Source organism: Artibeus jamaicensis, unplaced genomic scaffold (assembly GCF_021234435.1).
Source record: "Artibeus jamaicensis isolate MK-2021 breed Jamaican fruit bat unplaced genomic scaffold, CSHL_Jam_final contig_923, whole genome shotgun sequence".
Taxonomy (NCBI): Eukaryota; Metazoa; Chordata; class Mammalia; order Chiroptera; family Phyllostomidae; genus Artibeus; species Artibeus jamaicensis.
In genome coordinates this window covers 2,495,598-2,517,229 of record NW_026522014.1, presented here as the reverse complement: position 1 = coordinate 2,517,229, position 21,632 = coordinate 2,495,598, and the positions used below count along the sequence as shown (strand labels likewise).

General features: G+C 36.8%; 1 protein-coding gene across 2 annotated transcripts in view; it reads right to left on the bottom strand.

Annotated features, from left to right (window-relative positions):
* VPS50 (VPS50 subunit of EARP/GARPII complex) overlaps window positions 1-21,632 on the bottom strand; it is a 115,476-nt gene that overhangs the window by 77,272 nt on the left and 16,572 nt on the right. For both annotated transcript variants that reach the window (XM_053655064.1, XM_037163006.2), the window contains exons 3-9: window positions 18,449-18,571; window positions 17,340-17,411; window positions 14,445-14,498; window positions 13,551-13,621; window positions 12,757-12,874; window positions 12,638-12,673; window positions 11,222-11,304 (exon numbers count right to left, since the gene is read on the bottom strand). In XM_053655064.1, coding sequence (XP_053511039.1) covers window positions 11,222-11,304; window positions 12,638-12,673; window positions 12,757-12,874; window positions 13,551-13,621; window positions 14,445-14,498; window positions 17,340-17,411; window positions 18,449-18,571 — 557 coding nt within the window. The remainder of the gene's footprint in view (window positions 1-11,221; window positions 11,305-12,637; window positions 12,674-12,756; window positions 12,875-13,550; window positions 13,622-14,444; window positions 14,499-17,339; window positions 17,412-18,448; window positions 18,572-21,632) is intronic.

Below are 21,632 nucleotides of genomic sequence, written 5' to 3'. Positions count from 1 at the left end.
GAAAATTTTGCCAGTTCTGATAAGGGGACAGTGACCTTTTCTCCTAAGGTACAACATCCTTGTCAACACCTTACAAGAACTACAGTAATGGATTCATGGATTACATGTGCTTCTTAGTAGAGCCTTTAATACCAGCTGGGGAGATAATGCCAGAGTGACATCACATATATAGATATACTGATATAGACAGATATAAAGCAATTTGTCAAAGTAAGAGCAATAATATATAGAGACTCCATTCTCTAGTAAAAACTGACAGTGAGCAAAACTATATCCTTTGATAACCAACAGTATGGGACCTTATTAGAAAAGTTAAGGTCTCTAAATAGGCTTTATATCTGAAAAACAGCCACAGCCACAGATACAAGTTCAGGGAATTCTTGTAGGGAAGAGTGAGATTTTACTTAAAAATATGATAGTGGAACAATTTCTGTCCAAAAAATAAAAAATGAATAAATGAATGAATGAAAATAAGAATGAGAGGTAAAGGCCCCCAAATAATACCCATAAAAGAATAGCTATGACAGTGCCTTAGCTTAAGAAAGAACTAAATAATTCCTTATCGTAACCCCCAAAAGTCAGCATCTTCTCCCGGAGCTGCTCCCTGTCCCATGTTCTCTCTCTCTGATTCCTATCACCACCACCCACTCAATCAGAGCTGAAAATCTAAAAGTCATCTTTAATTCATCCCTCTCTTCATATGTACCAGGTGATCAAATATCGATGATTCTACCATTTCAATATTTCTCACATCCACCTGTTTTCCTCCTTTCTCCATTTTGTGTCCTAACTCAAGCATCATCACCTTTTGCTTGAATTAATCTTAAGAGCCTCCTAGTGAATATCTGCACACAACACACACACCCCACCCTTCGGTCCAACGGTGCATTTACTCAACAAACGCTGCTGACCTACTAGATACAAAACACTGTACAACATCCTCCAAAAAACTTTCCGGGGCAGCTCTGAGCAGGGGTCTAACTTCAGACTGAATTTCATCGGTATTCTGTTTGATTTGGCAGACAGTATTTCCAAACAACTGTGTCTGAAAGGCGTTAGGCCAGGCCTTACCAGTCCTGTGGGCCTCACCATTTCCTGCTTTACCTATATGCTACCTGCCGGGTCCCTAAGGACATCTAAGTTTGCAGCTCGTAAGTAAAGCAGAAATGCAATCACATTAATCCACTGCTTTAAAACCTTTGGTGGCTTCCATTAAATAAGGATAGGTCCCAAGTTCATATGACATGGAACACTCAACAACTGACATGAAGAAATAAATAACATTCACTTTTCAGCACCTGTATTTTAGTCATACGGATATGTGCAACTCCCCAAACAATCCCCAGATTTTCACGCCCTTGCACAATACGTTCACAATAACTAGAACATACCTTCTTTGTCTCACTTGCAAACATCCAGCCATCTTTCCAGGCCCAGTCTAAATGTCTTGTTTTCTGGGAAGTCTTCCCCTGCTAAGTAACTGTTCCCTAAGATTCACAATGCTTTGTTAACAGCATCATGTGCTATAGTAAGGAGTATCTGTGACTGCCTCTCTAAGCAGAGACGGTGGCTTATTGCCCAGTGACCTCCCAGGACTAAATAAACTCACACCTGACTCAAAGCGGGTAATATATACCTGCTGAGTCAAATTTGCAGTTCCAACAAAAATGAAAAAAATTTCAGGCCCTATCATTCCGTTAGCCCCTACTTTCTACTTCAATAAATAAAACGATGGAGATAGGGAAAAAAGGAGGATATTTTAGAAGAAAAGGAACAACACTAGACTCTGAGTCTGCAGGTGCTTTAGCATGAGGGAAAAAGAGATAAGCGGAGCTAAAGCAAGCTCCACTCCTCTATCACATGGAGCTCAGGAGTACATCTAAGGCTAAAGACAGACACAGGTATGAAGAGGCAAGAATACCTGGAATAGTAAGTAGGTCAGAACTTGAATATTTTGAGCTTCAAAGAAAAAGAAATAGCCCTGGCTGGTGTGGCTCAGAGGACTGAGTGTCAGCCTGCAAACCAAAGGGTCACTGGTTCGATTCCCAGTCAGGGCACATGCCTGGGTTTTGAGCCAGGTCCCCAGTTGGGGGTGTGCAAGAGGCAACCACACATCGATGTCTTTCTCCCTCTCTTTCTCCCTTCCTTCACCCTCTCTATAAATAAATAAAATATTGGGGAAAAAAGAAAAAGAAATATATCTAAATTCATTAACAGGTGAGAGTTAATAAAAGTTTCTTTAGTTTCTCTGTTAAAAATGGGCTTTAGTGCTTATAAAATTATCATGAAACTAGATGTTTTTTGTTGCTTCTATTGTTTATGGTTACAATGATTCTATATACTATGTATTAAGAGTTAATGCAAGCCCTAGCCAGGTAGCTCAGTTGATTAGAGGATCATCTTGATACGCCAAGGTTGTGAGTTCCACTGCCAGTCAAGGTACACACAGGAATCAACCAATGAATGCATAAATAAGGAGAACAACAAATTGATGTTTCTCTCTCTCTCTCTCACTCTCTCTCTTACTTTACTGTCTCTCAAGTAAACAAATTCAATTTTTTTAAAAGTTAATGCAAGTATGAAAATGAAAATAGTATATAGGTTTTAAATATAAAATATATCTTAAATATTGTTATTTTATTAAAAATGCTTTCAAAAGCTACAACTGCAGTTTTACAACAATCTGCTACTAATCAAAAATACATATATAACAATTACATGACTAAGGAGTAGATGTACAGTCTTTAGAGAAAACTTTCACCATCATTTAGAAACAAATTCAAGTCATTTCAGTCAATTAATCAAAGTATGTTAAAAGGATGTATTCAGAAATATATGGATAAATAAAAGCTACATTATTGTCAAAAAAGTGGTATGGTAGTTCTAAGATGGAAGGCTAAAAGCTATCAAAGGCTATTTGAGAGCTTAATGAAATGAATCAAACTATTCGAGGGGCGTTTTTACCATCACTACAAAAATATTAAAGATACCATACTCATAAATAACTAATTGTGTTCTTTTAAATAGCTGATCTATGACCTATGCTTGCAAAACAAGTACCAGAAAGGCTGCATATAAATCCAAATTTTGTTTATATTTGACCATACAAAGAGAAAAGATGTATTGGAGATAGTTAGCTTCATTGTGATCTCTCCCTGGTCTGTTATCAATGGCCCATGTGATTTAAGTCTGTGCTCTTAACATCTCTGATCATCAGTTCGCTACACAGAAGTGGGCTAGATCTAAAGGTTGCTACCATCCTTAAAGTTTCAAGAATCTACTATATTGGGAACACCAGTTACCCAATTATCACATCTCTGTATATGATTAGGTAGAATGCTAAAACTGCCAGAATAAACAAGTAAAATTTGTACTTCTGAGTTCCTAGTGTATGTCCATGGCCTGTGAAAACTGCAGTCTACGTAGATCAGAGGTCTAGACTAGTCCAGTGGTTTTAATCTACTCACAGCTGGCAGACAGTTTATTCAATAGATCTCAGAAAAAAACCTGATCTTCAAACACTTTGAAGCCAGACCAACAACCTGAGGTACCATGAAATGTCCACTTGATCCTTCAAACCACGAAGCAGACTGTAAAAGAACTCCTATGATTACTTTGGATCTAGCCAGCAAATCTGTCTGCACTCTTCGTAAATCCCTGACCCAGAACACAATCATTCACCACAGGGAAGCTCAGAGTCCACTACTAAGGATACTAAAGATGTTCAAAACATCTCCAAACTTGATGAATTGCAATTCTAGAGCAGAGATCAAGCCCAGGAGCCAAATCAAATCTTGCCAACAGCCTATGTTTCTAAGTAAAGTTTTACTGAAGCACAGCCACATGAATTGGCTGTCTTCTGGCTACGAGGGCAGACTGAAGAGATGCAACCAAGACCTCATGGCCTGAAAAGCTTCCAATATTATTGTATCTCCCCTTGAAGACAAAATCTGCCGAACCAGTGCTACAGTTTAGTGGACGACTTCTTAGTTGGTCAACTGGTCAGAGTTAAACAGATATATTCATATGTGTGTTTACATGTATGTTTATTTTAACTATAATTGTGTAAGTGTACCACATCCACTCATTTCTGATTTAAAGCCAATGTCTTTTCATCTGTGAGTGGCGTTTTAACTTCTTAGTCTCACGTAAGCCAAATCACAAACTGCCTGTAATTGCAAGCTTCATTTTCTCTAAGGCAAAGTAGGAACTTAAAGGAAAAACAATCCAAATGCTAAATCACATTCAGTTACTTTATATCCCCCAGTTCTTATTAGTTGTCTCATCTTCAACAAATTAAAAAATAAATTTATTTTTAACAATATGTTTTGTTTTCCCAACACATTCAACTTAACTTTCACAAACGTATCTCAATTCATTAGTTTACTTAACATAAATAACAATAGCAAACACAACTGACAGAAGCAGGTTTAGGAAAATAATACAATCAACTCTAGAAGCGTATACCTCAACTACAGAAGCAGAGTAACAGAACTGGGTTACTAGCCGTGAAGCTTCCCACTGCATGTGGGAAGTGGCTCTACATTAGTAGACAGTACAGTGTAGTAGAGATTAAAAGCAACAAGCTCTGCACTCCAACAGAAGACCTAAGCTTCTTAAATCCTGGCTGTGCCACTTATTTTACAAAACATCAATTCCTCATCTTTAAAAGAAAGACAATAACAACAACTCTGAGGAATATTTTATCAATACTAAATATGAAAAGGGAAATGATCAGTACAGTGTTTGACATGTAGTAACAGCCAAACGACTCCAAATATTATCATAGCCATCATCACCATCATCATGATTCAATTTTTAAAAGATAATGCTCTAGTGAGGAAGCCTTATCGAACTCTAATTTAGAATTACTGTACAGTCAGCGCTGCCTTCGCTGACAGTTCCCAGCTTCCACTGCCACTCCTATAAATGTCAGTATTTTCCACTCCTGCAGTGGTATAAGAAGTAAGCCATTCACAGCATGAACATCTCTGATGGTCTTTTGTTTGTGTACTCTGTGCTCTTAACTGGCATATTACGCCACAGTCCTAGCTGTTAGCGGCCTGTGATTTTAAACGCCTAGAAAACAAATAAATTTTGAAAGCTCTTGGCATCACAGGTAACCCAGAACCTCATGCAGATAAGCACTAAATAATACCTCCCTCCTGTCACATTATCTAGGAGTAAACGGTTTGACGCTGATGACTTCTCTAGGCAACTGGTGAAATTTAGAACATCAAGTAAAAAGAGAAAAATTCTAAATATTTCTAAAAGAAACACACCCTTTACAATGACATGAGAAGGAGAACAGCATCTGACTCTGTCCTACAAAACAGGAGGCTACTAGACAACTAAAGAATGCCTTCCATTTTCTAACAAGTAATTTTTCTTTCAATCATGTGTGAACAAAATTAAGATCATTTCAAAGTCTTAAAAATTTTCCTCCTATGTATTTCATTTCGGAAAAAAGTTCTCCGAGGCAATAGTAACGAAACAAGACAAAGCATATACAAAAAAAAATTTTATACAAGATGAGTGCAGCTGAGTAGGATCTAAGAAAAGTAAAAAAATGTTCAACAGAGATATAAAAAACAGTAATGAACTTTGATTTTCAAGTAGAGACAAAGGGTTAATTTTCCTTTTTTATAAGTCCAGTCACTCTATTTCTGCAGGTAATATTCATATAATAATAATACAGCATATATTATGTATAATAGGTTAATTTTTTAGAAGTAACCTACTGAAAAAGCACAGATTTCATTACAGTCACAAAAGAACATAAACTTGACTACTAGGTAAAAATAACAGTTTCACTAACAAAACCTGGAAGATGGACAAGGAAAGAAATAAAAGGAAGTATGCCAAATTTCTATCTCTTATAGATATTTTATTACATGGAGTAAACAACTATTTATAATAATAAACCAGAAAAAATATCAAAATGTATTATTTTAAATTATAATTAAATCAACCAGGAGAAAATTTAATTGGCTATAACATTAATTAATAAGCTGTAATTTACTTCAGGGAGTAGGAAAGGGAATGAATAGAGCAGAAAGGAAATCCTTTACCTTTTGTTTAAGACCCTCTTATTTAAAATATTATGTTTTGCCCTGGCTGGTGTAGCTTAGTGGACTGAGCGCGGGCCTGCGAACCAAAGGATCGCCAGTTCGATTCCCAGTCAGGGCACAGGCCTGGGTTGCAGGCCAGGTCTCCAGCTGGGTGCGTGTGAGAGGCAACCACATACTGATATTTCTCTCCCTTTCTTTCTCCCTCATTTCCCCTCTATCTAAAAATTAAATAAAGTGTTTTTAAAAAATATTATGTTTTTGTCATGTGATTTTACTTTATATCACTTTTTAAATGGTGTGGTGTGGGGGAAGGAGGCAGAGAACAAGTTAATATAAAAAGGAGTGCAGGCAGTCTCAGAAGAGCATGGTACCCATAACTCCTTGAGCAACAAGGACTGCAGATCGGCACGTGGGTCCAGGCAGCAGACCTGGTGACCCCACAGGAACACTCACTACCTGAGCAAGGTTCCCAGCTTCCCCTTACTGAGGCTGGAACTGAGAGGCACACCTGCTAGAAAGGAACCAAGGGCAAGAGGAAACAAATAGTCCCTAATACTGCTGTATTTGTATCTAAAAGCTGCATTCAATATTCTATGATTTAAAGAAGTTGCACAACCTACAGTTTTCATTCAACTGCCAAGATAATATGGAAAAAATAAAAGGATATTTTAGTGATTATGAAAAATTAACAGCCATCCCTTGGTACCCACATGGGTATGGGTCAAGGACCCTGGCAGACAACAAAACCTGAGGATCAATTCCCTTATGTAAAAATAGGGTAGCATTTGCACATAACCTATATTTGCTATAGGCTATAGCAGGGATATGCCTACACAACACTTCATTTGGGTGAATTCAGCACAGTGCCTAGTGTGTGGCAAATTCAAATTTTGCTTGTTGGAAATTTCTGGAATTATTTTTTCAGATATCTTTGATCCGTGGTGGGTTGAATCCACAGATGTGGAACCCATGGGTATGGAGGTCTATGGTGCTGTACAGTACTCAACAATTTCTGAATGTCGACTCTTCAGTGCATAACCCACAGTACCCCCAGGTTTACTCAAGTGGTTTAAGTGAAATGAAAAATAATAAAGAAGTTTTGACTTTTAAGAATAACTTTTCTTGAAACTCATTTAGATAAATTTCAAGAGAAAAAGAAATTAAATGCTTCATTCAGATGTACTTTAACATAAACACAATGATTCTTAAATCCCAACTATATGACTTTCAGTCAACTCAAAAAATGTCAAATAATGTAACAGTGTTCCCTGTCAGTAAGAAAAGTGAACAAAACTGGTGTTAACAGTATCTTTTATTAAATATGCTGAAACACAGCAATGTCAAGGAAGATACAAGGTACTGCACTAGTACCTATTTTCTTTCATTTTTCAGTCAACTGGGTGCATCATTATTATTTGGTATTTCAGGTACTGAACTACACAGTCATATCACCTGAGCCTTACTAGGTATGCAGTCAATGGCTCTTTATGAAGAAGCAAATATAAGTGTTCTGCTTCTCCCTCTTCCAGAGTCACGAGTCAGCTCCCAGTTGTTCCATGTAATCTGCTCTGAAGACCACAGGGTCTCTGCCTTCTACCAAAAATTTTATTTCCGATAAAGGAGCAATGTGACTAGGCACAAAAAGAGGAACAAAGAATCTATCAAGGAAAAATGAGCAGCAGACAAGCTGGTACACTGTACATATGAACTTGCCAGCACCACCAAAAAAAAAAAATCACACCGGAATCTAAAAATGCTCTGAATTATGGTTCTCTTAATGGACATTTCTAAAGGAACTACATTTTTGGTCATCGACAGGAATGAAAATAAATATAAATGTTAAAGAAAATAAGAGTACAAGTTAAGTTGGAATTAATTACTACTCCTATTATTACCAGAGTGTCAAGTAATTTCTCACTCTGATTCAGTCAGGTACAAGCAAAGACTACCACATTCTTCAGACTATAAGACATACCTAGGTTTTAGAGGAGGAAAATAGAAAAAAATTTTGAAGCAAAAAATGTAAAACATTTAATAACATAAATAACATAGTATTTCACCAATATAAATGTAAACAGAACTCAACAGCAGTATTAACATCCATTATTCCTCCCACACTGGGGGGGGGGGGTGTCTTATAGTCCTATAATACAGGTAAATCTTGCCTTTTGCGAAACTGTGCAGCTCAACTAGAGAACTCATGAACAGGTTTGATATTGTGTTTAGAAGACCAGAAAAAAAAAAGAGCAAAAGAAAAATAAATGCACAGAATATGAAAGGTTCATCTAACTAATTAATAAAGACAAAAATAAAAAGAAGTTGGAAAAAAGTTCTTGTCACTTTTAAGGACTAAACCTGTCAATATGTCGACTTATTATACCCATATACCCCAGGTCACGCTATCGTGTCCTCCCAGCCGGGAACAAATGGAGAGACAGGAAGTGAAGGCAACGGTGGACTGGCTCAGGCAGGACGAGGGGGGGCCAGCAAAGGCAAGACTGCTGGTGGTGTGTGGGGCAAAAGACTTGCTGTGAAGGGACTGTCACCTCCACCAAACCATTCCGACAAGCACCTCTGCTGTCCGAGGCTCCCTGGGCCACCCAGACATTGTCACTAACTCACCGAGTTAAAACCCCAACTCTAACAGTTTTCCCAAGAAACCCCTTACAGAGGACTCTTCCGCCATCAGCGCATTCATGCACGTCTTGGAGAACACGACAAACCATTCTCATTGGGACCTGGATGACTCACACGTGTGCACAGGTTTTTATACACTGTATTTTCTAAAACAACATGATTACTAATTTAAATCATCATTACAAACTTTTCAATTTAAAACTTGACCAAGTCAGATATTTGCAGTCACACCGCCTTCACACATCACTATTTACATTAATGAAAAAGCAGCTAGAAGCTGCTACTTCATGCTAACTAGAAAAAGCCCGAATGAGAATTACTTTCAAAACATTTTTTATACTTAACTCCCTTCCAGTAAAATATTTACTTTACCACAGCTAAAATAAAATTTCTATTTAATGGAAAAAATAAAGTGTCAACACGTCACCAACTCCGTCAATTTCCTGCCATCGAATTTCCTCTCATTCCTTCCAAGTCAATCTCTGCTATAATCCTGCAAAGCCTTAATATATTATGTTCTCTATTTTCAACCTCACTCTTTCCCATCAATTTTTCAATTATTCAGGTTTCTCCCTCTCAGCTGCACATCTCTCCTCTATAAAAGTTCCTCATTCTACTCTATACTCAACCAAATCTGTACCCAGCAGGTCAACTCTGGCTTCTTTGTTGCTATAGAGCCAACAGATAGGTATTTTTAGTCCTCATTTTGCTTGGCATCTCTGCAACAAAGATTTCATCGTGATACCTGTAATCTCTAATCCACAACCTCTCAGATCTTGGCTTAGCTAACTCCTCCTGCCCCTCCTTCAGGTCCTCCTTCATCTTGACCCCTGAGCAGAGGGAGATCCCATGCTTCCACTGTAAGCTCAACTTTCTTCTCCCTAAGGCCCCACGCCACTTGGGCCTTCTTCAGTTCAAATCCTTCTTGACAGATTATGTTCTCCAGAAAACCAGAGATAACTGGTTACATTATGTTTTGTATAGCTGGTCACTACATGGCCAATTCCAAAGCAAAGCACCTGGTATATAATAAACACTCAATAAATATGTAACTGCCTGAATTATGTTCACTCAATTATAAATGAGATGCTCTCACTGTAACAGATTTATCCACAAAATGAACTAAATGTGTGCTACCCTTTTCCAGGACCCCGAAGCCCTTGTTAAAATTTTTAAATACATTTAACTTACTAGAGTTGATTCTCTATTCACTCAAAAAAAATTCATGGACATGGACAACAGTGTGGGGATTGATGGCAGGAGGGGAATATAAGGGGACTACATGCTAATGGAAAAGAATATATAATAAAGATGAAATAAAAAATAATAAAAGGAAACATTTTAAAAAGTATAAATGACATATAAAATTGAAATTTTAATACTGACAGTTTAATCATTGTCAAATGGATAAAACCAATATATCCACTAGTACTACTACCCAACAATGTAGTTCCAAATCCAGTGAGAAGTATGTAACTTCAATACACATGATCCTGAGGAAAAAAATACCCCAAATATTTAGAGATCACCTCTAGAGGGGAAATATTTAGCCCTAATCCTTCACTCAGCAGAAACCTATGATGACAGAGTATATTAAAAAAGAAAATTTAATTCAAAGCTATATTAATATCTTGATCTACCAGTCTTTATTTTTCAGATACTAGCCATCAACATTGACAACATCAGTGAGTTGTGCTCACCAGAGCACAACCAGACAACCAGAATTTCTATATGGGAGAGACTAGGGGGCTGTATTTTGTGATAAGTATGAATTTAATTTGAAACTGGGTTTCCTAGGCAAGAACACTATTTTCCTGAGATTGTATGCTATTTGTGATGGTTTTAGAGGAATGATGGAAATTACACAGGGGATCAGAGCCTCCCCAAGGTACTACCGTCATCAGTAATACAAAACCTTCTTTTTAAGTCGACCAAAAATCCATTAATAAAGTTCTAATTTTTTACATAGTACATTTTATAAATAACTAAATGAAAGATGCAACACATTAAATAAATAACCACTTAAACATTACAAGCATGACTATTACATAAAGTAAGTTGCCACTTAAATTTTCCCAAAACAAAAATTCTCATCAGGATAATCCAAATACTAGAACCATCTGGATCTGAAAAACAAGCTATAGTATTTATAGGCTGGGCAATATTTGTTAAGTTGGGCAATGTTAAGGAGTAAGAATTCCCAAAAGATGAAATGAAGACACGAACAGATAAATTTCTTCTCTACTACTCTATAAAAATAAAATCAATCAGACTGGAAAGAAGTTTTGGTGATATAAAAAGAAAGGGTAGGATTAAAAAGTATTTGATCTTTCACGCCTTACAAATTATTATTTATAATTTTACTGAACTGCCCATTTATGAACAGGAATTTCAGTTGCCTGAAAGAACTGAGCACTTACTATTCATCTTTAATGTTTATTAACACTGTTACACAACCTCTCCATTAAGAACAGGCAACGGAAGTCAGCTTTAAAAGGTCTGCATTGCCTTACCTTATGCAACTGTAATGTTTAAAAGTGCTGGCAGCTTTCTGGCATTCCAGGCACAACTGAATAGCTCCTGGATAGTCTTCCTCCTTTGGATAACAAGAGAAGTCATTAGACTGCAAACGATTTTCCTACAGCCCCTGAAGAAAACAAATGCCTGTTCATACTCTATCCAAAAGTTACAGAATCAGAAGTTTAAATCCTTTCATGTAAGAATTAGAATACCAACAACATATAAATAATAAAAGAGGCATCCAGACCTAAAATGCATGCATAGAAAAAATATTCTAGGCCCCGGTCAGGCAGTTCGGTTGGTTACAGCATCATCCCGATACTACTCCAAGGTTGTAGGTTCGATCCCCAGTCAGGGCACATACAAGAACCAATCAATAAATGAAAGTATAAGTAAGTGGAACAACAAACTGATGTTTGCCTGTCTCTCTCAATAATTAATATTTTAAAAAAGAAAATATATTCTGTTCCTTCAAATACACAGAAAAGCAATCTGTAACCATGATGTGGATAAGCCTATAAAGAATTATAAGCAGCTTCACAGGGAGGTGTTCTTTAACTGTTAACATTTCTTCTGTCAGTGCTGTTTATATGAAGTGTTTCAAAACCATGTGCATTCTACTTGTAATCAACATTCAACAACTGTACCACAACAGTCAACATTTCTGAAACCAAGAAATCAATAGATATTTTTAAACAAACAAACTTGGAAAATAGTAAAATATTCATTAATGGCCTCAGGATATTTTTAAACCCTAAACAGTAATTTAATGCCAAAAGAATTTTTCATATGGATTTCTCAAACCCCATTTTAGTGGTAACAGTTTAGGATGCAGTGATTACACAGAATATCCTAAAATCTTTTTCCTTGAGCTCGTACCTAAATTCAACAATGCAGTTCAAATCCGCGGGGATGCTGAGATGACAGAGTACCTACCCGAATGCGCTCGAGTCCTAACAGGGAAACACAGGTGTATCAATACTCTTTTGTGAACCTTGTAACAGAAGTAGACTGAGAATGCTAAGAAGCCATCAAAGTGAAACACAAGGATCACTCAGAAAACCAATTAATATGAGACACCAATCATACCTAATGTATGAAATACACCTTAAATCACTATGGTAGATTGCAAAGGCCATTTGATTGCTATCTGAGTGAAAATGCAATAAAAAATACTACAGTTAACATTCCCATTGCCAAAAACTAAACATTTCTCCAAATAAATTTTTCTAAATGAAATACATTATGTCAATAGAAAAATGCTCTGGAGCAAGTACCTTTACATGTCTAAAAAGGCTCTTTATACCACATACCAATTTAAGAAAAATGCATACCTGAATTTTTCACTACATTTTTATATTTAATATTATCAGATCACCAAATTTCCAAGCCTTGTTTGGAAAACTTACCTCTAGCATTTCACTTAAGCGCACATCTGTTCTTTGCTGAAAAAACAAATATCAAAGGTAAAAAATCTATTTCAACCATAAAATTGAGTTTTAATTTTTAAACAGTAACCTGTATATACCAATGTTTTTATGGTTCTCAGAGATTTCAGAAGTCCAATCAGCAACTGACGTTTCCTTTGATTTGCAAGGAGGCCTAAACTAGCTTGAGTAAAACCTTCTTTTGCAATATTCAAATGTCTGCAAAAGTAAACAATAAATAGTTACATTTTTCTAGTATTATAAGAATCTTTCCACACAGAACAATACACAACTAATAAGGTAGCATCCTTCATTACTCTTAAAGCCAGGGATTATGACCACTACCACAAATTTACTGGAGAAGTTTATTCAACAGCTCAATCTACACCAGCATTACTCGAAGTGTAGTGAGTGGACTAGTGCCAATCTTCCACTGTTGCTGGTCCAGAAGAAAAGTACAGAAACATTTGGACCAAAAGCTGACACAACAATTTCATGTTTCATGAATAAATAATTAAAAAATTGGGACTGTATTTTGTATGTCTTTGGTTGTTTTCTTCCATTTCCCTAGTACTTTATTTTTATTGCTTTTTACAAAAATAATATTCTCTAAAAATGTGGAAATTAAAAAACAAAACAAAACTGGTCCTTCACCAGTTAGTCTGAGAAGCACTAATCTAAGCAATACAAAACAGTAAGGTTTTTAAGCCATTACTAGATTACAGACATTTCCCACATACCACACTGGTCTAGTTTTTAAATCATAATACATGTTGTTACTGAATGGTATTCTAGAAACCATAGTCATAATAAAAACTATCAATTGTCAGCAAGTTTCATAGTTTTTCTAGAAATGTTTCCCAGTTGAAGAGCCAAACACCAGCAAATGGCATACCTTCTCCCATTGGTACAGATAACAGCGGCCAGCTGCAGGCCCGTCTGCAGTGAGGTGACCCTCTCGAGCTCCTGCAGGGACAGTGGGTAGAGGTCAATGTTGGAGGCACTGCACTTTTCTACTCATGCAGCACTCTAACAAAAACTTTGTAAGAAAGTGTTTCCAAGAAAAGCCTACCTGGAAAGCAAAGTGGCAAGAAAATACTTGAACCTGAAAACTGTTGGCATACTTTTCAACAACATTACTTAAAATGACAACATTCAATTGATTTTCCCAATGGCAGATGAGAAATATTTAGTAGTACTGCTTATAAGGAACTCTAGACCCAATGTGCTTTATATAAACACAAAGACTAATATATTCATTTAAAGTAATTTTAATAATGTTTCTATCCAACAAAATTTCACAAGGTCATCAAGGATAGGGCAAATATGATTTCTGTTTGCTGAGATGATTTGGCAATGACCGTCTCCGTTTGAACCCTAGTAAATATTCCAATGGATTTTGAAGTCTCTGTTTTTCTAATGAAAAGACAGATTCAGCCAAACAGTTCCAGTTTTATTATATTTTAAAGACGGATTGTTACATTGTCATCGAGTGTTCATTATTAATAATCTAAGTATTACAAAATACATAGAAGCAATTCTCAATGGCTATTCTACAGTTTCAAAAACCAAAGTGGTTACTTTAGAATCAGTGATGAACACACTTTTATTTCTTAAGTTTGGTAAATTTCTCCAAATGAGAGAAACACACACACTCATTAACATACCCCCCAAAATGTCCATACGTTGCTACAGAAACTATATGCTAAAGAATAAATTAAATATTTCAACAGTTTCAGGAGTCACAAACATTTTTTACATTTCATGAAAATAACAATTATTATCTTACCTTTACATAAGCAGGCTGCTTCTCAAGGATTAAATCTGCTACTTTTTTAGAAACCTATAGGAACATGTAATCAAACAAAGAAGTTCAGAAAAGTCATCATACTTCCTATTATATTTTATATTTTTCCATAATATTCCATTGGTCTTCCCTATAAATTCTACAGCTTGCTATGATCAAATATATTTCTCTGGTCTATACAATTAGTAAAAGAGGTATAATATAGAGCACAGTACTTGGTCCTTAATAGAAAGTCAATAAATGGCCATTATAACTATTAATAATGAGTATTGTTACTTGATTTAACTAACGTGCAAAAAGTCTAATCATCTTTAGTAAGGACTCAGGACTTGCGTTAAAAGATAAACATGTTAAGATAAATAAATGTTTAATCAACTGAACTTATGAAGATAACATCTGGGATACAGAGAATGTCCTTGTGCTCTTTAAATCCTTTTGTACCACGTATGACAAAAAATTTGGTCCTCTCTTTTTGAAAAATTGAAAACACATGTCTTTTGGAATGCTATGAAGACGGCTCAGGTTTTCTTAGCCAACTCCATAAATAATATTAATGCATGCAAGTTAGAATTATAATCATTTTGAACATGAGGCTCTTATTTCACAATTTCAGGGGCTGCTACAGACCACACTGTGAGATAACCAAGGCTGCACGAAGCACAGCACACCGAAGGCATTAGGGAAATGGGCTCCCCTTCCCCGGGCCAGCTGAAAACAGCATTACACATACATTTACGCACTGCGTTACTCCTTTCACGTTTTCTTAATCTGCTTTCAATGTGTGCGGGTATATATGCATGTATAGATAGATATATATATAAGTATGAATTTGTATAGATGTACTCAAAAACCCACCTAATTTACAAAATTGGGTTTTCAAAAAAAACAGAGAATGTAGTTAGTTATTGTTAGTCTGCACTGTGCCAGGCAATGTACTAAGTGCTTTTCCTACATTACCTCAATTAGTGCTCATGCCAATCTATAGAAATGGGTTACATGCTTCCTCACTTTCTAGATAAGTAATCTTAAACACGGTAGTAACTTGCCCACAGTCCCACACTTAGTAATTACAAGGCCAGGATTCAAGCTGAGGTTTATCAAATTCCAAAGGTCACTATGTGATGGAGCAGATTACCAAAAAAGCACCACCACATAAAGTATACAGGTGGAGCAGCACATATTTAAATATGTTGAAACCAAGAGAAGGCAAAAAGATGCCACCATCCTCTGAAATCTAATTCTCCAAAAGCACAACATATCTTTACCACACAACCCTTTAGTGCTCAAGCTCCCTCCCCACACCAGGGCTGCTGCCCCAGGAGGGAGATCCCAACACACACTGAGATTTCTGGTTGCAGTGCAAAAGAAAGAGAAGCAAACGTCATTCACTGCTTAACAGTGAAGTCCTGAGAACTGTGCTGTTGGCAATTTCGTCGTCCTTGTGTGAAAACATCATAGAGTGCACGCGCACAAACCTACATTGTATCACACAGCCTACTACACACCTAGGCTACATGATACAATCTATTGCTCCTAGGCTACAAACCTGTCAGCATTTCACTGCACTGAACACTGTAGGCAATTCTAACACAATCATATTATGGTATTTGTATATATAAGCGTATTTAAACATAGAAAAGGTACAGTAAAACACAGCAGAAAAGATAAGTGTGTGTGCAGCACACACACTGGTGGGGACAGAGGGAGACCTGTGGAGGTGGATGTGCGAGAGAGTGTGTATCAGGAGGAAGGAGGAGAAAAAAGAAGAGAGAAGAGAAAGCAGAGATTGAAAGAGACTAAAAGACACAAAGTTTGAGAGGAAAAATAATAAAAGGGAGAGGGAAAGGGAGAGAGAGAGGGAGGGAGGAGTAAGTAATAGGACTGGGGAGGAAAAAGAGGTAAGGTGCCCAGGCTCCTCTCCACCCCCTTGTTCCCAACTCTGGGCCCCAGCTTCTAGCAGGCAGGAAAATGGCTGGGGGACAGAATGCTCAGCGCCTCCTCTATTTAAACCACCCAAAGGTAGCAATAACTTCAACATCTTAGTCGGGTCCAGCCTTTTCCTCCAACATCACAAAGCTTTTGCTTATAACCCATTATAATTTTGTGGGACAACCATGGTATAGGTGGTCAGTCATTGACCAAACTATCGTTATGTAGTTAGTGCATGACTGCATCTTCCTTTGTCAGCTGTTATTAAATTATACCTTAAATCCAACCAGGTAAGTGCATTACTACTGCTCCTTTAGTACTAAAAAATTTAACAAGACCACAGATTACCACTATTCAATGTTCTACAGTATGGTCTGAGTTTTTTAAGTTCAGCCTAATGTGAGGAAAACACAGAATCAGAGCACGGTTACAGAATTAGAGAAAATGCAGGCCTAACCCATCACTTCGAAAAGAGATTTATCAAGGCTAAGAGACTTGCCAATGTCAGACAATTAAATAGTGATTACAATTCAGACTTTCTGAATCCTATCCCCGTTATTCTCTTTGGACATACTTCAGCTAGAAGTAGGGACAGTTATTCTTAGGCATTAAAAAAAAACAACTCTATCACAAAACTGTAAATACTTTTGCATAACAAGAAGCCTAAAGGTACCCAGGAACCTGAAAAAAATAAAGTTCAAAATTCTTTGATTACCTTTAGGATTCCAGAGAAAGAACTTCAAACTCTAGAGGCAAACCTATCAAGGTAATATAAGGGAAACTGAACAGGCATTAAATTTTGATATAAATGTATCATTTGAATCAAAGTCATGTTAAGTAAGATTTATTCAGTATGTTAATGTATTAGTTAAACTGTAAACTCTGAACACATGACACGTCTCTGCTGTCTCATTTACAGTTCCGTCATGAAGAAATGTATGTACTTACTGCAGCTTGCTGTCGCTTCAATTTATCTCTGTACTCTTCTAGTTCTTGCAAATTGAGGACAGGAGGGAGCTTCTACAAAATAAACCCATTAGAGAAAAGTAAAACCAACTGTTCAGTTTGGCATCATTACCCATACCACTCTGACTTACACAGTGTGCACACAACGTCACACCCCATCCCTGTCCAGTCCTCCTGTCCTGCCCACCGCCCCCACTAGACTCCTGACACGAAAGCCTGCACATCTGTGCGCTACCCCACTTGCTGGTGCTCCCCACCCAGCCCACTGTCTCCACTGCTGCTGCCTCCAGCCTCCAGGAAAGCCCGCTACAATGGGGGCACTGACTCCTGGGCTGGGAGACACAGCTTCCTTGACCTGTGACAGGAGAATGTGAGGAAGTCCCTAAACACAATTCCCCTCTGGAAAAATGAGTGGTAACTAAGCACTACAGTATGGTGGTGAAAGCTGCTGCAGTCATTCTAGATAACACACTGGCTCTCAGAGGACAGTGTGGGAAACTAACAAAAATGTATGGCACTGTGTGCAGGACAGGCAATTTCACGTTAGACTACAAGTCTCAGTGAAAGGATGGATGAAACCTCACAATGAGTTGGGGAACGAATTTGTATGTACTGCGCAAAGTATGTGTATGCACACTGTATTCGGTTTTGTCTAAACCAAATTTTACTATTTTTTTGAACTTCCTATAAATGTAAAATGCCAATGATGTAAACATTATGGCACAGGGATACTTATCACAAGTAAACAATTACATAAATATGCATCCATGAATAAAAGCCCTAGAGCTTGTCTAAACATATTTAACCAATACAAAATAAAGTTGAGGCAGCACACTAACACACTGTATGTTTATAGTTAAAAACCAAAAACACAGAAATGTTTCCTGGATTCTACAGCTGTACTTAATTTTACATTTTTAAAAATAATTTCATCTTTAAACAAAGCAGACATTTCATTTAATCACAATGTGGTCATTACAGACCAATCCCGCTACCAAAAAATATGTAACATCCCTGAAAAATATTCAAATCTCAAATATAATCACTGAAACAAACAGGCTTTAGACAGGTTTTAATGAAATTTTCTTTACCTCCAGCTCATATTTAACAATATCAAATGAGTCTGTAGAAAAATATATTTGTTCAATACTATTAATCAGTTCTTGTTCAGCTTGAGGATCACTAGGCTGTTCTCGAAGTTCTCGGAATTCTTCCTTTAAGAAAAAAAGAATCACAGTTACAGTGCTTGCAGTTTTTTATTTCCATCTGCATGGAAGTAAAATAATCATCTGTCTTAAGAGTCACAAATCTCCTGGGAACCATTCTGATTAAGGAGACAAACTGATAGAAAACAGGGAAGTTCCTGGAAAATCAAGAATAGCCAAAGGATAAAAACTACTCATCTATGGAAGAAAAAACAGCCAGTTTCATAATTCAGATTTTATTTTCAATTCCTTGTGTGCCAACTAGTAGTTGAGAGAACTTAGATGTCTAACAAAAGGGAAAAACAAAGGAACCACCTGTATCCGTCAGATCTACATATCACATACATACACGTTTTCACCACTGAACAACATTCTAAAGTCCAGGTCACCACAGATAAACCACGGGAAACCACACCTCAGTGACTCTGGGTCACAGTCAGCATCGGAACCCTGAGCAGCAGTCATCCTTCCTCCCGCTGGAAATCCCACTGCTCAGCCAAGAAACAGTGGCTCCGGAAAAGGCTCACAGGTTTAGCTAAGTCCATGAGACTTCCTTCAAAGTGTACTAACACTGCAATCAATGATACGAGCGTGAACCTAGTGCCCTGTCTGTGACCAAAGGCTTCTTTCTAATAATACCAAATGGGGCTTCTATGACTTCATGTAACTAAAAAGATCTAGGCAGACAAACCCCTAATGTCAATATTCTTATCCTATGCAATTGCACTTCATAATAGGATAAACCTTCAGTTCATGGGGATTTCAATAATACAGATAGCCTCTCTCGATCACACTAATTAATCAAGGCATTGTTACAGACATGTAACAATTTAGTAATGTGACTTTTTAATTCACATTAACCTCAAATACATAAGTATACAAAAAGAAACTAGTATTTTAAATCATTTTCCAGTCATTAAAATAATACTTAACAAAAACTCTTAGTGAATTCTAACTAATTACACAAAATTATATGGTCAATCAGAGGACACTATTTTTCAAATAGAGGTACTCTAGATTATTTTATTGCAAGACATAGCTTCATTTTCTTAAAAGCCTCATATAAGAAAAAGTCTTATACCTTGGCAATACATCTGTTAGGCTTTAATTTATATTTTAAGCTGGTAAACCTATTAATCATAAAATTATTTCCTCTTAGTAGATCTAAGCTAAAACATTACAGCAATAAATCTGAAACTCAAGAGAATATTTAAATTGTTTAAATTTAAAATTCTGGTAAATTTAAAGGAGAAGGCAAAGTCATAGAAAAATCAAGCCTGCATAACTAAAAGTGCATGAAAAAGAAAATGCCTCTTCAGTACCAAAACTTATAAAACACACTATCAAAAAAGACCAAAGGCACAGCCATCACCAATTTAGCATGCAAATGGATGCTATGAGTACAGTAAGAAGTCAGTGGAGGCTGTATTCCTGGGGAGCAGTGTGGGGCGTATCTACAACACATTAAACTGTGTAGCACCCTGGACAGCGGCTCTGCGTAACAGACCTGGGTTAAACCTATGCCACTTGAAGAGGGGTTTCCAGCTAGCCTATCCACAGGCAACCTCACTATATCCAATGGAAATGTGAAATGACACTGAGATATAAAATGGGAAAACAGATCAGAAATTCCTGGCAATCTCCACCCCTAAAAGTCCACAGGCATTTGAAATACCTGCTTCAATTCAAATGCTGCCAGCTGAAGATGAGAATAAGGCCCAAGAGAGGTGATTGCCTCCCTAGGAATTCCACTGCATTAGTACCAAATAAATGTACTTGGTACCACACACAAACACACACACACACCCCAAAAAACGCTGAAGATTATAAAAATTGCTAAGATTGAAAAACATCAGGGATGGAGCCAAAAATTGAAATAGGTTGCAATGAATGAGTACTTTCATCGTAAGTGTATTTATAAACGCCAGTGACATATTACTACACACTGAGGTTACCTATATACTACACAAATGATTGATCTAAAGGCGAAGGCACAGGGTTTGACTGCAACTCTGGTCTTTATTAACCTTGGGCAACTTACTTGCTCTTTCCGTGCCTAGTCTGTGTCACCTATAAAGAACATACATAAACGAACACACACACACTCAAAATGACAATGAAACAAGTATACCAAGTTTAAGACTGTCGAAGAGAAAACATGATTTCACTTAGAAATATCTCACAAGTGTACATTTCATAAATGTGATGAATCTGTAAAAAGAGTACAATCTGTATACGTATATAAAAGGCCAAATGTCATTTCTTCCCAGAGAAGTAAGCAATTATTATAACACACAGAGCAGGCAAACTCATATAATGTCAAAGAACTGACAGTTAGTACTTGACACTCTAAATAACCTGAAATAAAGAAGGGAATAAAACCAAGACAGGCAGAAAAAGAAACACAGCACACAAAATAGGATTCAATCCAAAACAAATACCCAACACTATAATCCTATGAAATACCCTCTCCTTTCACAACGTAATGGCTCCTGTGCGAAAACATAAACCTGAACTCATTCAGACAAACCCCATTCTGTCTAGAACCCCGACCACCCTAGTACCCCTTGCACTTGTACACTGCAAGACTGTTCCTGTCAGCACTGCCTGCTTGACTGGATCACACATTTCTTGAGAACAGAGATTTCTCCTCATTACTCCATCGCTGTGCTCTGTGGTGTCAAGGCGAAGTACAGATAACCACCACTGATCGAACTAAAATTAACCACACAATGAGTTATATTTTTTCAAAGGGATGTAAGAACAAAGAAAGAAAAAACAGCAAGTTCTTATTTTGATAGCCAAATTTTTCCATGAACTCTTAATGAAAGATTTATTTCTTCTAACTAGAAATAACAATAAATGTGAAATGATTTTAGGGATAGTTTATGCATGCAAATTAAAAAAATAGAAGTATCTATCTAGATTGCATATTCTTACCACAATTACTCCATAATTTTGCCATAAACTGACTAGTTTTACATAAACTGACTAGTTTCCTAAGATTGAAGATATATAAGAATGCCTAATTTGTCACCAAAATCAGAACCAAATTTGCAAACCAATATAC